Source organism: Protopterus annectens, chromosome 6.part1, assembly GCF_019279795.1.
Source record: "Protopterus annectens isolate FY-2018-M chromosome 6.part1, PAN1.0, whole genome shotgun sequence".
Classification (NCBI taxonomy): Eukaryota; Metazoa; Chordata; order Ceratodontiformes; family Protopteridae; genus Protopterus; species Protopterus annectens.
In genome coordinates, this window is record NC_056738.1 from 156,380,385 (window position 1) to 156,396,765 (window position 16,381).

Genomic DNA, 16,381 nt, shown 5'->3' on the forward strand with positions numbered 1-16,381 from the left:
CACATTGCTTCCTCTGATGGTTATCATGACTAGTTGCTGCCTCTGTCTTCTTGTTCCTCATGAAAATTGCACCCCCCTCGCCTTAGACTGAATAGCCATTAGGATCTGCCCTATGATGAATCTGGATGCATGGTACATAATGGGACGCCATCAGGATAACCAGTAGCAAGCAATGTAGACTCTCAATGAGGAGTGTGGAGGGTATAAGGCTGAAAGGCAGATGAAGAAGCAGTCAGGGAGCAAGGAACTGTAAAAAAAAAAATACAAAGGAGGTTTTGACTGCTACTCTACTTTCACAACTGCCCTTTCTACAGAAGTGATGATGGTATATTGGGCCACTTCATCTAGACTGCATCAGATGTCAGTGTCCTGCATGACTAAAACTGTTAATATCTACACAAAATGGCTGAAGAACTGCATAGCATTGGACTGCAGCATGTTGTGTAATGCTGTAAATGTGCCTGTTCTTTTTAACATCATCATGTATGTAAGGACAGATGACTGTACTGCAAGTAGTGTTTCAGTTTAGTGACTGGGTAAGAGCACAGAAGGATAATCCTTAGCAGCACAGATTTTTTTTTCTCTGAGGATTGTTTTCTAATGTGACCATATTACTAACATGTTTATGCTGGTCTGTTTGCAGATACTGCTGATGGAGTTTCTCAGGAACTGTTCTCTGCTGGCCTTGTTGATGGACATGATGTAGTTATAGGTAATTAGCTAAATAAGACATCTAAATTGCTATGTAGTAGTAGCTTTTCTTAAATGAATTAACCATCCTGTATAAATGTATTAACTGATAAAAATTTCATGTTTATTTTTTATTTTTTTTTTGCATATGATGAGATTGCTTGCAATCTATAAGCTTTCATATGGATGTTTGCATAAAGATCTCCTTTCATGCTCATTAGTTGGTATGCTCAGGCTTAAATGAGAGAACAGTTAGACCAGAACTCTGATTTGCTGAGAATTAAGTATAGCCCCCAACCGAAGAGAAAAGACAATACATTACATCCAAATTAATAATAATGTTTGCTTACTTTTTGTTGCCATTAGCAGCCCACCACACTTGAGACATAAAGACTCATGATCTGAGAAAAGTCCGCTTTCTAAACATATTTGATTATTGATTTACAGCTACAGATATCCATTATGTTTGCTTGTATGCTTGTTTGTTGTACAGGTGATGCAAATTTCAGAGTAAAACAGGTTTCTCTAGTAAAATGTTGGCATTATTCTGAATCAAAATGTAACAGTTAGAATATTATCTTCAGAAATGTCTCATATTTAGCTGTGGAGGTAACCATGCCTTATTCAAGCTTTGATGTAGTTAAAATAATGTTATAACCCTTGGCAAGGCTATTCATTGTATAGATAAATGTGAAATATTTAGTGAGGACTGTGCTGAAAGAATCTTGAGCACAAAATACATGCTTAATATACAATAAATGCTGATTACTGTTGAAAAACAAGCACACTGATTGGACAGGCCAACCAGTGGGCCCATTGTAAATCAAGCATATACCAACAGAAAAATGTCCAGGCCCTGAAATACAATTGAGCAGCCAGACTTTCTATTGGTAGATGGTGAGGTACAGAGCAAAGTATGAGAAAAATCAGGTACATTCTGCAAAATGAAACAAACAGAAATCTAGCTGATTTTCCTTAAATGTTTGCACTGTCGCTCGTTAAACCTCTTTTTTTAATTATTAAACAACAAAAAAATACACATCAATGGAGACTGCTCTCCACTGCATCTCCTGCAGTGATATGCTGTGCAAGCATGGGAACGCAAGTTCCATAAAGTACATGCACATTACCTCAGCCGACAGAAGACAATGCGGAAGAAGACTGAAATGCCCTTCTGCAAATACATTATTTAAGAAAGGTAAGCATATTCACCATCAGAATGCTATATGTTTCTCTTTGCTTCATCTCTGTATCAAGTGCTTGGTTTGCATTACATGTGCTGTATTCCTGAGGAGATATTTTTTGGATGAGTATTTGGATAAAATTTACTGAATATCTTCAAAAAACACACATCAAAACACGATAAACTAGTTGACATGGCTTTACAAGAATATTGTATGTTACCATTATTACTTCTTTACAACTGTGTGTGTGTGTGTGTGTGTGTGTGTGTGTGTGTGTGTGTGTGTGTGTGTGTGTGTTATATAAAATATATTTGTGTGTTTGTGTATGTGAATATGTGACTGACCTTTTACATCATACACCAGATGTCTTCTAATGTTACTTTAAGGAATGGGTATCATCATAAATGGAGAAATAACCCAAGTTCATTCATCGTATAGTAAAAGGTATTTTAGGTATCTCACAAAGCAGAGCACCACATAATCCATTATCCCATTTTTTTAACGTTAGCTTGCTGTTTGTAATTCATTTCGAAGGATTGTAGTAACTATATAAATTACCAGTTGAACAGGGCTTTATATAGGAAATAAGTTTTATTGTGACTATGTTGTCTGTCATGTGGTTTTCTTTTGTAGACTTGAGGTAAGTTATGATTTTTAATTAATGTTAACTAGCTAAGAGATGTTACTTTAGTAGCCTAGTAAACGTTAACCTCAAATGTTTCTTCTGATGTGTTACTTTCATAGTTTATTTAAGCTTTTAGTTAGTTTACTCTTAGTGCAGACATTTAGCCACTGTGGTGCAGCGGTAGCATTGTCACCTCACAGCAAGAGGTTCTCCCGTTCGATTCTTGGCTGGAGCGCCTTCTGTATGGAGTCTGCATGTCCTCCCCGGGGTTGAGTGGCGTTCAAAAGACATGCGTGAATGGGCATGCCTTTGTTGAAGGTTGGGCATCGGGCTGGCACCTTAGCACCGTAAAAATCAAATGCCAATCATTAGCGGACCGGCGTTCCGCTGTGGCGACCCCTAACCAGGAAAAGCCGAAAGAAGAACAACTCTTAGTGCAGACATTTAGATTCTGGTTCATTTCATTGTCAGTGCTATTTTATTGTTGGCTAGATGTGATACACGTATGATTTTATTTTTTATTTCATTTTTCTTGTTAATAATGAAAACTTTTATTTCTTCGGATTTGATTTTAGTGAGCCATCTTGCTTTTAGGAAGCTTCTCTGTGGGTATACTGTGTGTGTGTGTGTGTGTGTGTGTGTGTGTGTGTGTGTGTGTGTGTGTGTGTGTGTGCACATACTTTTTTTCTTTTGTTTTTAGTGTGAATGGGTTGTTGTTTTCTTAACTGATGGTGTAATAGGAGTGCTGATAAATGTTTGATGACATGGGAAGCATAGCTTTCAGTCTTCTGTCTCTAAAATGCAAAAAACTACCTCTTTCAAGAAGTAGATACATATCCTGCAAAACTACACTGATCTGCAGACGTACTTAAGAAAATGAAACTTTCTTTGCAAGGGATTTCTAAGAGTTAACAGAGCAACATGTCAGTGTGTGTGAAACTAAATGAAGAAAACTATCGCTATGTAAAACCATGTGATTCTCCCTCAACATATTACAATCAATTCAAAATAAGTGACAGCGTATAAGCTTATAAAATGAGACTTTTTAAATTGTAAATGTTTTGCAACTCCAATCCCCCCACCCCGTGTACCTTCCTGCAGACTATCTGCTGTAGGTTATTGCTCTCAGCGCTCCTAACTTTTAATGTTCCTGACACTACTTTCCCAGTCTGGGAACATCTTGGTGATAAACAATTTGGGCAGGGGAAGAGGTGGGAGGATGGTATACTGGTTAAGGTGTTTACCTTATAGACACAAGGTGCAGGGTTTGATTCTCACATGGGGTAATTGGCTAGGCTTAAAATGGCCCACAAGGGCAGTTAGCCTAATACTAACCTATAAACAGAACATCCAGCAAAGTTGTATGCACTGTTGACAAAATGATTATTAATAAAGCAGTGCTTCAGAAGCGAATACTTCAGTCAGTACAGTAGAAAGTAATAGTAGTAATAATAATAACAAAAACAAAGGAAAACAAAACAATAATAAAAACATTGCTATCTAAAACCCACAAGCTATCGTGGTCAACACATATTCGTTTGTTAAGAAAATGTACCTCCGTCATAATAGTCACTTCCTCCAAAGGAAAGACAGAAGAATAACTTGAATGCGTAACTAAAAGTACAGTATGGTACATTGTTTTTAAAATATGCAAGCACTTATTTGGTAATCCTTTAATACTTCGAGGCTTCCTTTGCCAAGTCCCAAAATGTGAAGACCTAATGGCTAAAATTCTGGGATTTTTAAGATTATTCCTTTTTTTCTCTGAAGTACTGAAGTATGGCGATCTTGGAGTTGGTATACATAAGGTCAGGAGGTGTGGTGGGCACCCCCCACCCCCATCTCAGGGCAATGTTTTAGAGCTTGTCTCTCTGGAAAACAAGAAAAGTGATGTTAGATATTTGTTATTATTTCAGTTTCCTGGGAATCAGCAAGGCTAGTCTCAAGATTACAGGAGCCATTTATTCATTAATTAAAAAAAGAAAAAAGCAGCAAAAATATAATGTACCCTCATTTTGAAAATAAATCAGTATAAATGTATATGTCTTCAACCACATAAATTGATTTTCCTTTTTGTGGCTACTTCCAGCCCTGTACATTTGAGATATAAAGACAGATGAGGTAAGAGAGCAGGCATGTTTGCTTAATTCTCTTAAGCTGAAACTGAGAAATATTGTCTATTGTGGTCAGAGTTGCATGATGTGTATTCAACAATCAGTTTAATTTCTCCAAGTCTTTTGAGTTTCTTGTACCATGACAGAATTAGAACCCATTCCTAAGTCAGATTATGATTAAAGTTCATGAAATTAGTATTGTTTCAATCCTTGATGTTAGCCAAAAGTGCTCTTTGCAACACCTGCAATCCAGCCAGAATTGACTCCTCCTGTAATTCATATGGAGTTACATCTATTGGTAGCATATCTAAATACAACTGTAAATTCTTTTTATGAGACCTATTGCTCCTACTACTTTTGGAGCTGTCTGAATATCCTTCTTCCACATTGCCCTTATTTCTGCCTGCAAATCCTGGTATTTTATGACTTTCTCTGTAAGTAAGACACTGTAATCACTAGGTGTGGCAATTTCAATGATCAGTGTTACATTTGTCTTCTTTTCATGGACTACTAAATCTGTTTTCTCACATCTGTTTTTTGAACTGTTGGTAATGGGTGATCTCATGTGACAACTTCATCATTCTCTGTAATGCTTTTTGGCTCATGTTTCCAGTGCTTCTCAGCTACTTTAGTATTGTAATGTTTGCGCAATCCAGAAGGCGACAGTCTTGCCACATTATTATGTCTTTCAGTATACAGGCCTTGTACCATTAGTGTATCACAGCCAGCACCAAGATATGCAACTGATTCCAGTTCTGTTTTACAAAACGTGCATTTCTCTGTTTCTCCGACATGTTCACTGGACTTTGTAAACCAACATGTACATAGTCCACTGTCCTGGACTGCTAGTATTAACCTTTCATTTTTTTTGTGCCAAATTCACCTTTCCTTAACCATTCCAGTGTCAGATCCTGACTGACCTGAGAGAATTCAAATTGTTTTCTGTACTTGCAACTATATTTGTGATTTTTTTCACATTTCTTGCCTTCTCATCTGGTTCTTATTATATTCTTTCTTTTGTTTTTGGCAAATTCAGTTGCTGTCTGTTTTTTTCTACTTCTGGTTTGATATCCAGTCTTTCTTGACACTGATATGCTTCTGCTAAACTATGCAGGGAAGTCATCTTAGACTTGTTCTCCTCATGTTTTAAAACTTTCATTATGTTTGGATCTCGTGAAGTTAGTAGATATGTATGCAGTCCTACAACTGCAGACCTAGGCATGTAATAAATTTCAAGGAGGCCCATGCCTCTTTCACAAAGAGGAATATATATAATCTTGGTATGCGCTGATTTTTTTATATATCATTTGATAAGTGAGGCATTTTTCTTGTTTTCCTGTGCAACTGATCCAGTACTTTTTGGGGGCTAATCAATCACCCCAAAACTGTAAGTTAGAACAGGAAGAACAAACCAGTTTATAACTTGGATTTTGTTCCTAGATGCCATGGCTGTTTTCAATATTAATTTTAGTCTTCAAAAATATTCCTTACTGAGTTTTGTTTGCATTTGTTCATGTTTTATTGTTGATCCTTCATCAATTCCAAAATATTTATATAGTCCTTCCTGCTCAAGTTCCCTTATATCGCTTTCCTATCCCAGACTGATATTTTCTTTGTTTTACATGTTGCTTTTACGCATTTACCAAAACCAAATGACATTCTTATATCATTTGAGAAAGTTTCAACCACTTGCAGTTGTGCTTTCAGTTCCTTGTCTGATGAACTCTACAGTTTTAAATCATCCACAAAAAGAAGATGAGAAGTCTTTACACTTGGTTGTTTCCTGGGAGCCAAATTGTAACCATGGCCTAATCTGTTAAGTAGACAGCTTAATCATGACGGAAGAGTAGCAGTGACAAAAGAGTCACCCTGGAATATCCCCCTTTGAATTTTTATCCCTGGGATAATAATTCATCCTTTATCATGGCTCAGCTGTAAAATGGTTTGCTAGTGTGCTGTATATAATTAATAGAGATAGTTTGACAGCAAGTAACTAATTAAGACATTTTCAGTTGATAACAACAAAGACCATGTGTAGAGGATCATAATGTGATAATTATTAATCAGTACTGCTAGAGCAGGTTGTACAAATATAAAACTATTGGGAGTATGAAAAAGACCATAGATTCAGTTTTTATCAGTGCATCTAACTTACAGTTAAAAAAAACTAACTATAAACTAGGAGTTCTCTATAAAGTGAAACCATTCCTATCAGTATACACACATAAGATTACAGGTTGTAACTGCTCCTTAGCATACCACTCAACCTACAGACATTGAAAATAGAAACAAAGGCCAATGAAAAGGAGGGACATCTGGCTAAAAGTCTGGAATATAATTGGCATAAAATCTGAATACTAAATAGAGCACAACTGTTCCCTTTTCCTGTAGAAATGTAGGATACTTAGAAACACATGCTTAAAAACAGAGAGCAACACAATTATAGAAAAATATAAGCACATTATCAAAGATAATCTACAGACTTTAATGAAATGTATTGTAAAATTTTGCCACAGCTCATTTATTTTTGCTTCATAAAAAGGGAGATGTAAAGGTGTATGTTCTTTTTATTTAAATTATTATTGCCACTAGTATGTTTATCATGTAGTGTGGTTTTATGTATACTACACAGCTTCAAATATCACATGGAATAAGGGGGGATGCAGAAAATTGTTTGAAGTGGTAAATTAAGTCTGAAAATTGGGGCATACCTCCAAAACTAAAGGTGTCCCTATGCAGGGGTAAACCAGGTCTTAAAATTGGGACATTCCTCTAAAATAGGGACAGTTGGGAGGTGTGTTCCAAAATTACCAGTATGCCTCATTAATTTTCATTAATCTATATTACTCTCAGCTAGCAAAATTAAAACAATCTTGAAATAAAATTGCAAAGTTTGCAAATAACTACATTAACCAAAAAGATCACTGTTTCACTTCAGTTTATTAACTGGTGGGAGCTATCTAACCTAATAGCATTTTTTCATATTAATACTAATCATAACATCTTATATACCTAATACAGATGCCTTGCCACTGGCAAGTTATAAAGCTGGTAAACATCTACCAGATAACTGTGCCCCCTATACCAACATGTAGTACTCACACAAAAACTAAAAAATCTTAATGGTGACTCTATATATTGTGTGTATGTTGACAAACTGTGAAATTCAGTTTCGGCATATGTCAGAAATAAATCATCTTGTCTACAATTTCAAATGTCTTTGAAGGCATCTTTCTCAAACAAATGGTCCTGCACTTGTATCAACCCCATTACCAATATCCCTTCTTAGTCTAAATCTTGTCCCATCTATAAATTACAATCCCAAGGAAATAATACCTATCAGTATAAAAGTATTGCTGTTGTACTGTTCTCTTTACCAGTTCCCCATGTCATGGATGACTGTCAAATGAAATAAAGATCACTATATTCTCAAACTTTTACTATAGTAATATCCTGGTTACATTTGCCTTACCTGTTATCTGTGTGCTAATATTATAGTGGGAGTATGTACGTACACTGAAATAATGCTGAATGATCAACTGTTACATTGCATACTGTATATGTGTCTGAGCTTCACATGCTGTATGTATTATATAGTCTGTGTAACATGGTATCACCCATTACTTTATATAATCCTGAGTGTTGCTCAATATTTTTAATGTTAACTTACTCAAATATATGTAATACAGAGTTTTCTATCCAGGTCCCTGCTGAAAAGGAGCCTTGCACAGTTGGATATTCAGGGTAAACAAAGTCAAATGAGTAAACAAATAAATACATTGTGGTTTTCTGACCTTTGGCTCCAAGAAGCATGCATGTAGCGTATCTGTGATTGTGCATGTTCACACATACATAGTTATGCCTACTACAAGAACTGCTGAGAGCCATCATAAGGACTTGCCAGCAAATTCTCTACCGATTTATTTCATATTAATAAGAAGGAAAAGGGTGAATAAGACAGTCAGAAATGGGGAAAGGCAAGCAAAGCAAGACACAGAAGGACAAGTGGAAGAAAAGACTGGGATGGGGTGGGGAACAAATCTAGATTTCTTTTGTGAGACAGGTGCCCATCTATTTAAGAAGTAGAACAGAATGAAGTAAAGGAATGTCTTGGGCAACAAAGATGGTAGTAGGTTGGCAGAAAAATGAACAACACAGAACAAAAACAACAGGGAAGGTGTTGATATAGATTGGAGGGGGGCTGCAAAGCTGGGACATAGGCAGACAGAGGGGAGGATGGCTGGTGTTTCGGTGGATTGAAGTAGAAACTGGGGAGGAAAGTGAAACACAAGGAAGAGGAGCAACATTTTGGTAGATAACTCCAGCCACTACAGCCAACCAGAACTCATTCCTCATTTCAGATGCCCTTGTTTCTGGGCCCTACTTCTGTTGCTATTTTCAACAGGGTCAGGTAGTGGTGCCAGCTGCATAAAGGCATTCTAATACAGAGTTCAATCTGTCAGTCCACCACCACAATCTCCACTATTTCCTCCAACTCCTGTCTGGTAATGCATCATAACCTGCTGTCATTGTCCTTTAGGGATAAGACAATATCTCCCTCAGTGATAGACTACTGAAAGCCACAACTGAACCATCCAGGTCATCTGCCACCAGATGACCTATCATCTTGTGGAGAGGTAGGCCCAGAAGCATCTGGAGACCCAGCAGGAGATGGCATTGCAAATTGATGGTGAGGTGACCACTGTTGCACCACAGCCACAGTTGTGACTAGCAGTGCATGAAATAAAAACATAAATGGAGATAAATAAAACAAACATCAAATAAATATAACTGAAGGACAGCATAAACTGGATATGATTCTTTTCTTACTCCAGATGCATACTGTTCTTTTATAAATCAGTTTCTAGGGATTTCTTTAGGATATTTGTCATAACAGGTACCCTTTGGTACTTTAAAACTAGAAGGCCATGGGTTCTGTCCCTTCTCCAAGTTTTTTGGATTGCTGACCCTGCAGTGCAGCATTAGGAGGGTGCTGCACTCCTGAGTGTGTCATCCTTCAGATGATACATTAAACCAACATACCATCTCCTTGTGTTGGGGGTAGCTCAGGTGGATGTCAAGGATCCTATGGTACCTGTCAAAAAAAGAGTAGGGGTCCTTTATTTAACAAAACTTAAATATTTATAGTATAAACTGAATAAATAAAATGTTTATATTATTTATAATATTATGCATAAACTATTTACATTGACCTCATATTCACTTTTTGCATTCAAAATACATTTATATTTGACCCCCAATGTACCTTCCACAACCAAAATTTTATTTTTTAATATTTTTGATAAATCCCGTTTAGAATTATACATAATGTCTCACTTTTTCTTTCCAAATTATCCACATAGCATTAAATAGTTTTTCTCAGCCTTTTCAATAAACACTTTATTTTTTTAAAAACATATTCAATTATATTCATATTAATATTTTTGTATCCCTCACGTTTGTGTAAATAACAATTCTCATCTAACTTAGTCCATAATGTATCACTACTTCTATATTTCAAAAAGACATGTTCAGCAGTTTCTTCTTTGTGACCATTATTACATATTCTTTCTTATTTTTTATATATGTTTGCTTTGACTGGTAATTTCCTATCACCAGTCTCCACAAAAAATTGGCATTCTCTTCTCTTTAAATCTATCATTTCATGCTTTCTTAGCTCTGATTTTTACTTTCTCCAGTTCTTTCCATGGATTTACATAAAAATATGTTGCCATTATTTTTTATTCCACTTTTTTCTTTTATCTTCTATATCTTCTATACTTATTTTCCTCATCACAATTTTCTCTTGATATGCTTTCATTTCTTCATTCCTATACTGTTTTACAACTTTTCATCATATTCAATATTTTTATATTTGTTTTGCAATAATAGACTTATTAAAATACATTTTTCCTTCAACCATTTAAATATTTTATACAGATGTAACAAAACTACAAATACCAAGTCCTAAACCACCATCCTCTTCTGGTACATAAAGCATACCTCTCTTGACAGGATTAAGGTGAGATCCTCATATAAAGGGGAAGATAATGTTAATAATATATTTTTCAGTTGACAGTGGCATACTAAACATACTAACTAAATATTTATTTAAAAAAAAAAACAGCAGAACAGCAATACTCTCCTTCTCAAAAATGGTATTGCATAAGTGCTTTTGTTTAAATATCCAAACTTCTTCAGACATTGTTTTGCTGAATGCAAAAGTTTTTATACACAACCAATTAACTGATTCATTAATATAAAAATGTCATCAGCTCAATCAACTTATGGAAATACAATAAAATATTAAAGCTATACACTCTAAAAATCATCATAGTTAAAAATAATGCATTCATATTCAATATATCTTAATAATGAATCATTCAATACTAAGAAGAAACAAATAACTAAAACTTACAAATAACCAACCAAAGGACCAACACACCATTGTATCCATTTTTTATACTTTGGGTGTTCAGGTGGCATTCACCTATATAATTGTTTAAGTTTCAAAGTGCACATAATAGAAGCATATGCATTGAGGCCAGTGTTCAGGTGGCATTCACCTATATAATTGTTTAAGTTTCAAAGTGCACATAATAGAAGCATATGCATTGAGGCCAGGGTATATGTGTGCTAACGTCCGAATTTGCCATAAAAGTTTGTTTTCCTCTAGCTTTAATGCCCATGGCCCCCCTCTTTTATTATATAATTCCTGATGCAGAATAGTACAAAGAAATCTGTGAGTGGGGTATTGCAGTATATGCCTAGCCAAAGCTTTTGTAGTAGTTCCTTTGTTTATATGATAAATATGTTCATATATTCTTTGTCTCACTGTTCTCCCTATGTAAAAGGACTGACATTGTTGACATAATGCAACATAAACAATACCCTTGGACTCACAGTTGAATTTCCTGCTTATATGATATTCAGTGTCTCTGATGTTAATTTTACTGTCAATAAGTATATGTTGACATGTTTCTTCTTAGTATTGAATGATTCATAATTAAGATATATTGAATTTGAATGCATTATTTTTAACGGTCAAGTGGCATTCTGAAAGACATGCGTGAATGGGCGTGCCTTCGTTGAAGGTTGGGCATCAAGCTGGCACCATGAAAATCTACTGCCAATCATTAGTGGACCGGAGTTCCGCTGTGGTGAGCCGAAAGACTACAAAAACATTTTTAACGATGATGATTTTTAGAGTGTATAGCTTTAATATTTTATTATATTTCCATGAGTTGATTGAGCTGATGACGTTTTTTATATTAATCAGTTAATTGGTTGTGTATAAAACCTTTTTGCATTCAGCAAAACAATGTCTGAAGAAGTTTGGATATTGGTCTAAACAAAAGCGCTTGCACAATAAAATTTTTGAGAAGTAGAGTATTGCTGCTGTGCTGTTTTTTTTTGTTTTTAACAGTTTTTGTTATTTGTACTGCTTTTTTACACTAACTAAATATAAAATAGTTCCTAACACACCATAGTTAAGCAAATCAACTTTTTTCTTGAAAGAAAGTTTGCAAGTCCTCCAAAAAGAATAAAATGTTTTGATTTTTTTATAATGTTTCCCCATAGTAGTAATACAAAATCATATTTTCCATATGTAATATCTAATAACTTGTTTTTTGAGAATTAAATGCAATACCTTTTATCCTACCTTTACACCCTAATCTTTACATTTTTCTATGTTCAAACACGTCAATTTTATCTAAACACACATTCAACTTCCTTATAACTTCTTCCATTCAAATGCTTAGTAACTAGAATGATGTTATTTGCATATAATAACATTGTGTATATCAATACCTTTCTTCTATATAAAACATTAGCATCTACTGAATTAATACAACTAATTATTGCATTTATAATTAATGAAAATATGATGTTACTAAAAGGGACATCTGTGTCTTATACCTTATTTAGTACTTTTTTCTTCACTCAGTCATCCATTAAACAAAACTTTTAATTTTGTTTAGTGTGAATGCTGTAACACACACATTTCTTATTCTGGACTTAAATTATAAGCTTTGAATATATCCCATAGCATAGTGTGCTGAATAGTGTCAAAAGCTTTGCTTAGATCTCCTACCATAATTAAAGTATTTTCTTGTCTATTTACTATGTCATCTACAATTTTTTCTAATAATCATTAATAATTCTAAACATTCTTTTCTTTTAATACTATATATTGATTCTAACAGAATATTCTTAAGCTTTCATTCCATTCTTTTTCTGTAGTATTTTTGTAAAGATTTTATAATCAGTATTATTTAAAACAATAGGCTTCCAATTTTTTATATCTTTTTTCTTACCTTTTCCATACAAATTTAAAAATTTCACAACATAATTCCATATGTTTAAATTATTCATTAAAACACTCTTTTAATACTTCTGTGAGATACATATTTTGATTTTATGTTATGTTCTTGTATGTTTGATATTCTAAGCCATCTGGACCAGCTGCTGTATGTGCATTTATTTGTATTAATACTATATCCAGTTCTTGTAATCTTAGATTTTTTTTCCAAATCTAAATTTTCTTGCTCAGAGGAATTTCTAATTTTCATGATATCCTTTGTTCTTTAATAATATCTTTAAAAAAAAAATTTATATATTCTACAACAATACACATCATATCTCTTTGACCTTTCTGTATTATCCTTTTTTTGTGTATGAATTATCTCATTATACTGTCTTCCTTAACTATTTTAAGTGAGGCACTATCGCTTCTTTTTATTTTTTTTACCTTAAAGGAAATATCTTTGTTTATACAACAGATTTTTTATTTTTTTCTTGGTTCATTGAATATAACTCATATTCTTTTTTGAAATATTCCTTTCTAAATTTTTAAGAAGTTCCTCACTTAACTTACTATAACTCTTTCTTATTTTCTTTCTCTTTTTAACTTGCCATCCTTGGTAAGATTTGTATTGCTTTTTAAAACACATTCACCATTCAGACAATGATTATAGAACTGTTACACACGTATGTGATCTTCCCATAATTCTAACTTTCTTTTTTCACCTTCACCTACCCACTCAACTTTATTATTTTTTTTAGACTTTTTCCTATCTTAACATTACCAGCTTTCTTTTCAAATTCTATCCAGATAGCTTTATGGTCTGAACAACTTGTGTTTAATGTACCTTCAATTTTTTTCACATCCTTCCGAAAGCAAATATAGCCAATCTGTTTTCTATGTATTCCTGTATTATATGTCCTTGAATTGTTTTTCCATAATCTTAACTTCCCACATCTCATAACTTCTATAACTTTTTATATCATTCCCTTTCATTGTCAAGCTAAAATTGAAGTCTTGTCTAAAATAACTTCTATATTAATAGCAATGTAATTCAATATTAAGGGAAACATATCTTCTCTTTACTTTGTTACACATGCATATAATGTAATTATTCTATAGACTTTATTTTTCCATCTAACATCAATAACCGTAATCCTACCAATTGAAATTATAATAATATCCAGCACCCTGACTGTCTTTTTCATACGTATTGCTATTCCTGAACATAAATCTTGTCCTTAATTCCAGTATATCTCATTACCCCATAGACATTCTGTTTGAAATCTTTCATTAAAAATCTTGTATCTTTTAGTATAATGATAACACTATCACATTTTTACACCTATGACAGCTAGTCTTCTATCTATGCTGTTAAGACTGTTAATATTTAAATGCTAATATCCTGCAATTACCATTATTTCTATTCAGGAAAATGTTTTAAGGAAAAAGAAATAAAACCTTCATCCTTTTCCTTTCTTCTTTTACTTTGTGTTTAATCCAGTATTTTTTCTCTTTTTCTGTCTCACTCTTTTACCTATAGAATTTTTCTTTTTTAACTATATTCCAGGTAATATCTTCATCACTAACTTGAGTACCTTCTGTTCTTGATTCTTTTTTTTTTGTGTGTGTCATACTTTTATCATCATTTTTCATCTGTTTTTTCTGCATTTTTTCTACATGATTTTCTACATGGTTTCTACCTGTTCTTCTTCACTTCCTTAAACCCTTGAATGTGTTCAGACACAGAAGCTTCATGTAGTTCTACTGTCCTTTCTTTACAATCCATCCACATATGACCTACCTTATTGCATTTATAACATGTTAACTCACATTTTTTGCATTATGATTGTTTGCACAACATATAAAACATTTCCTTCTTGAACAATCAACAATCAACTGATTTGATTTTCCACAGTAGAAAGAAGTTCTTACTTCTGCTGTAGAAGTTCCTAAAGGTGAAATGACATTGTCCCATACCTCATATCTTTCTGTTTCTCTTGCTTACTTAGAGAAAATCCTAACAGTATAATTTCTTCTTTTTTTCATAACAGTTTATTTTCCTAATGTTCCTTTTTTTTTCTTTTTCCTTAACCATATCAACATACGTTTTTGTCTTACCATCTCCTGTTTTTTTTTTTTTTTTATCAAAGTACCTCTTCATTTTGAATTATGTCCATTATATCTCCACATGCCACATTCCTGCCACTCTCAGATTTACTTTCCTGAATTAATTTCTCTAATAAAACATCCTGCACCCCTCCAACCAGAGAGTCATAATAATACATCCTTCATCATGCTGGTTCTTTTCCTGGAATAGCCGCTTCCGGAAAAATCTGTTCTGAATCTGGAAAAGGCGTGCCTGCCTTTTCTCTGACTATGCACCCTTGCACTGTTTTAAAAATGCCCAAAGAAGACTCTACTGTCTTTCTTTCATCATCTCCAATCACTGAAACATCACTGGAAGGCATATATGTCTTCCTTCTTGTTTCTCCGATCTCAGACACAGATCTAGGAAGCTCAACTGCCATCTCTTCTCTCCTCTCTTTATTTCTTTATTTCTTAGAGCTGTGTTATTGTAGTGCTGTTATAGTTTGTTCCTTTTCAAGGTTTTCCATGTCTGGTTTCTAACTGACATCATCAGCTTGTTACTCTAAGGTCAAGGAAGGGGCAGATGAAGTTTTAACTTTTTGCACAGAGCTAAAAAAGTATGGTTGAAGTAGTTAACTGCATTGTCAAGTTAAACTTAGTAGAAGTTCAAGATGTGTATGAGTAAACTTCACTAACCCTGCAATGTAAGATTTTTCATGCATCTCACAAACCAGACCCATATATTTGAGTTTCCATTAAGTGCTTTTACTTTAGATTTGTGTTTCTCACTGACTTCACCTGCCTAAGTTAAAAATAAATAGGGTTTAGTTAGCTTGTGTAGAATTTTATAAATGGTGTATCTTGTGGGATACTTTCTATTCTAGATCCAATGTCATTTAATCATTTTTTGTTATAGTGCCAATTTGTTTTTCTTTTTTTTTTTTTTTTGTAGCACAACAAGTGGTATATTACAATTTGTTATTTTTATAGTTCAGTTTCATTTTTAAATAATTTTAGATTACACGATTACAATCTGGTATGTTTTGCCAGTAATGTCATTTTCTGATGGGCTAGTTACAGTTAGTTATATTTTATTGTATTTACGTATTTATTTTATTATTGTATGTTAATATTTTTGGTCATGTATTTCACATAAAGAAAACTCCTGTATTACTTGGAAAGGGTACATTTCTGAGCAAACCATTTCCTAGATGACACTCTGTGTGCATGTGTGTGTGTATATAAATATACAGATATAAATATTAATACTGATATAGATATATACAGGTTACACCCATTCAATCAATTGCAGATGCAGAACTGATCAAGGGGCTTTGTCTTTGTCACAGCCAGACAAGTGCTGAAATGATTA

The 16,381-nt window shown here is 33.8% G+C and overlaps 1 protein-coding gene across 2 annotated transcripts in view; it reads left to right on the forward strand.

Annotated features, from left to right (window-relative positions):
• Nucleotides 1-16,381, forward strand: part of STK39 (serine/threonine kinase 39) — a 2,138,083-nt gene that overhangs the window by 1,991,745 nt on the left and 129,957 nt on the right. For both annotated transcript variants that reach the window (XM_044075594.1, XM_044075595.1), the window contains one exon: nucleotides 644-712. In XM_044075594.1, coding sequence (XP_043931529.1) covers nucleotides 644-712 — 69 coding nt within the window. The remainder of the gene's footprint in view (nucleotides 1-643; nucleotides 713-16,381) is intronic.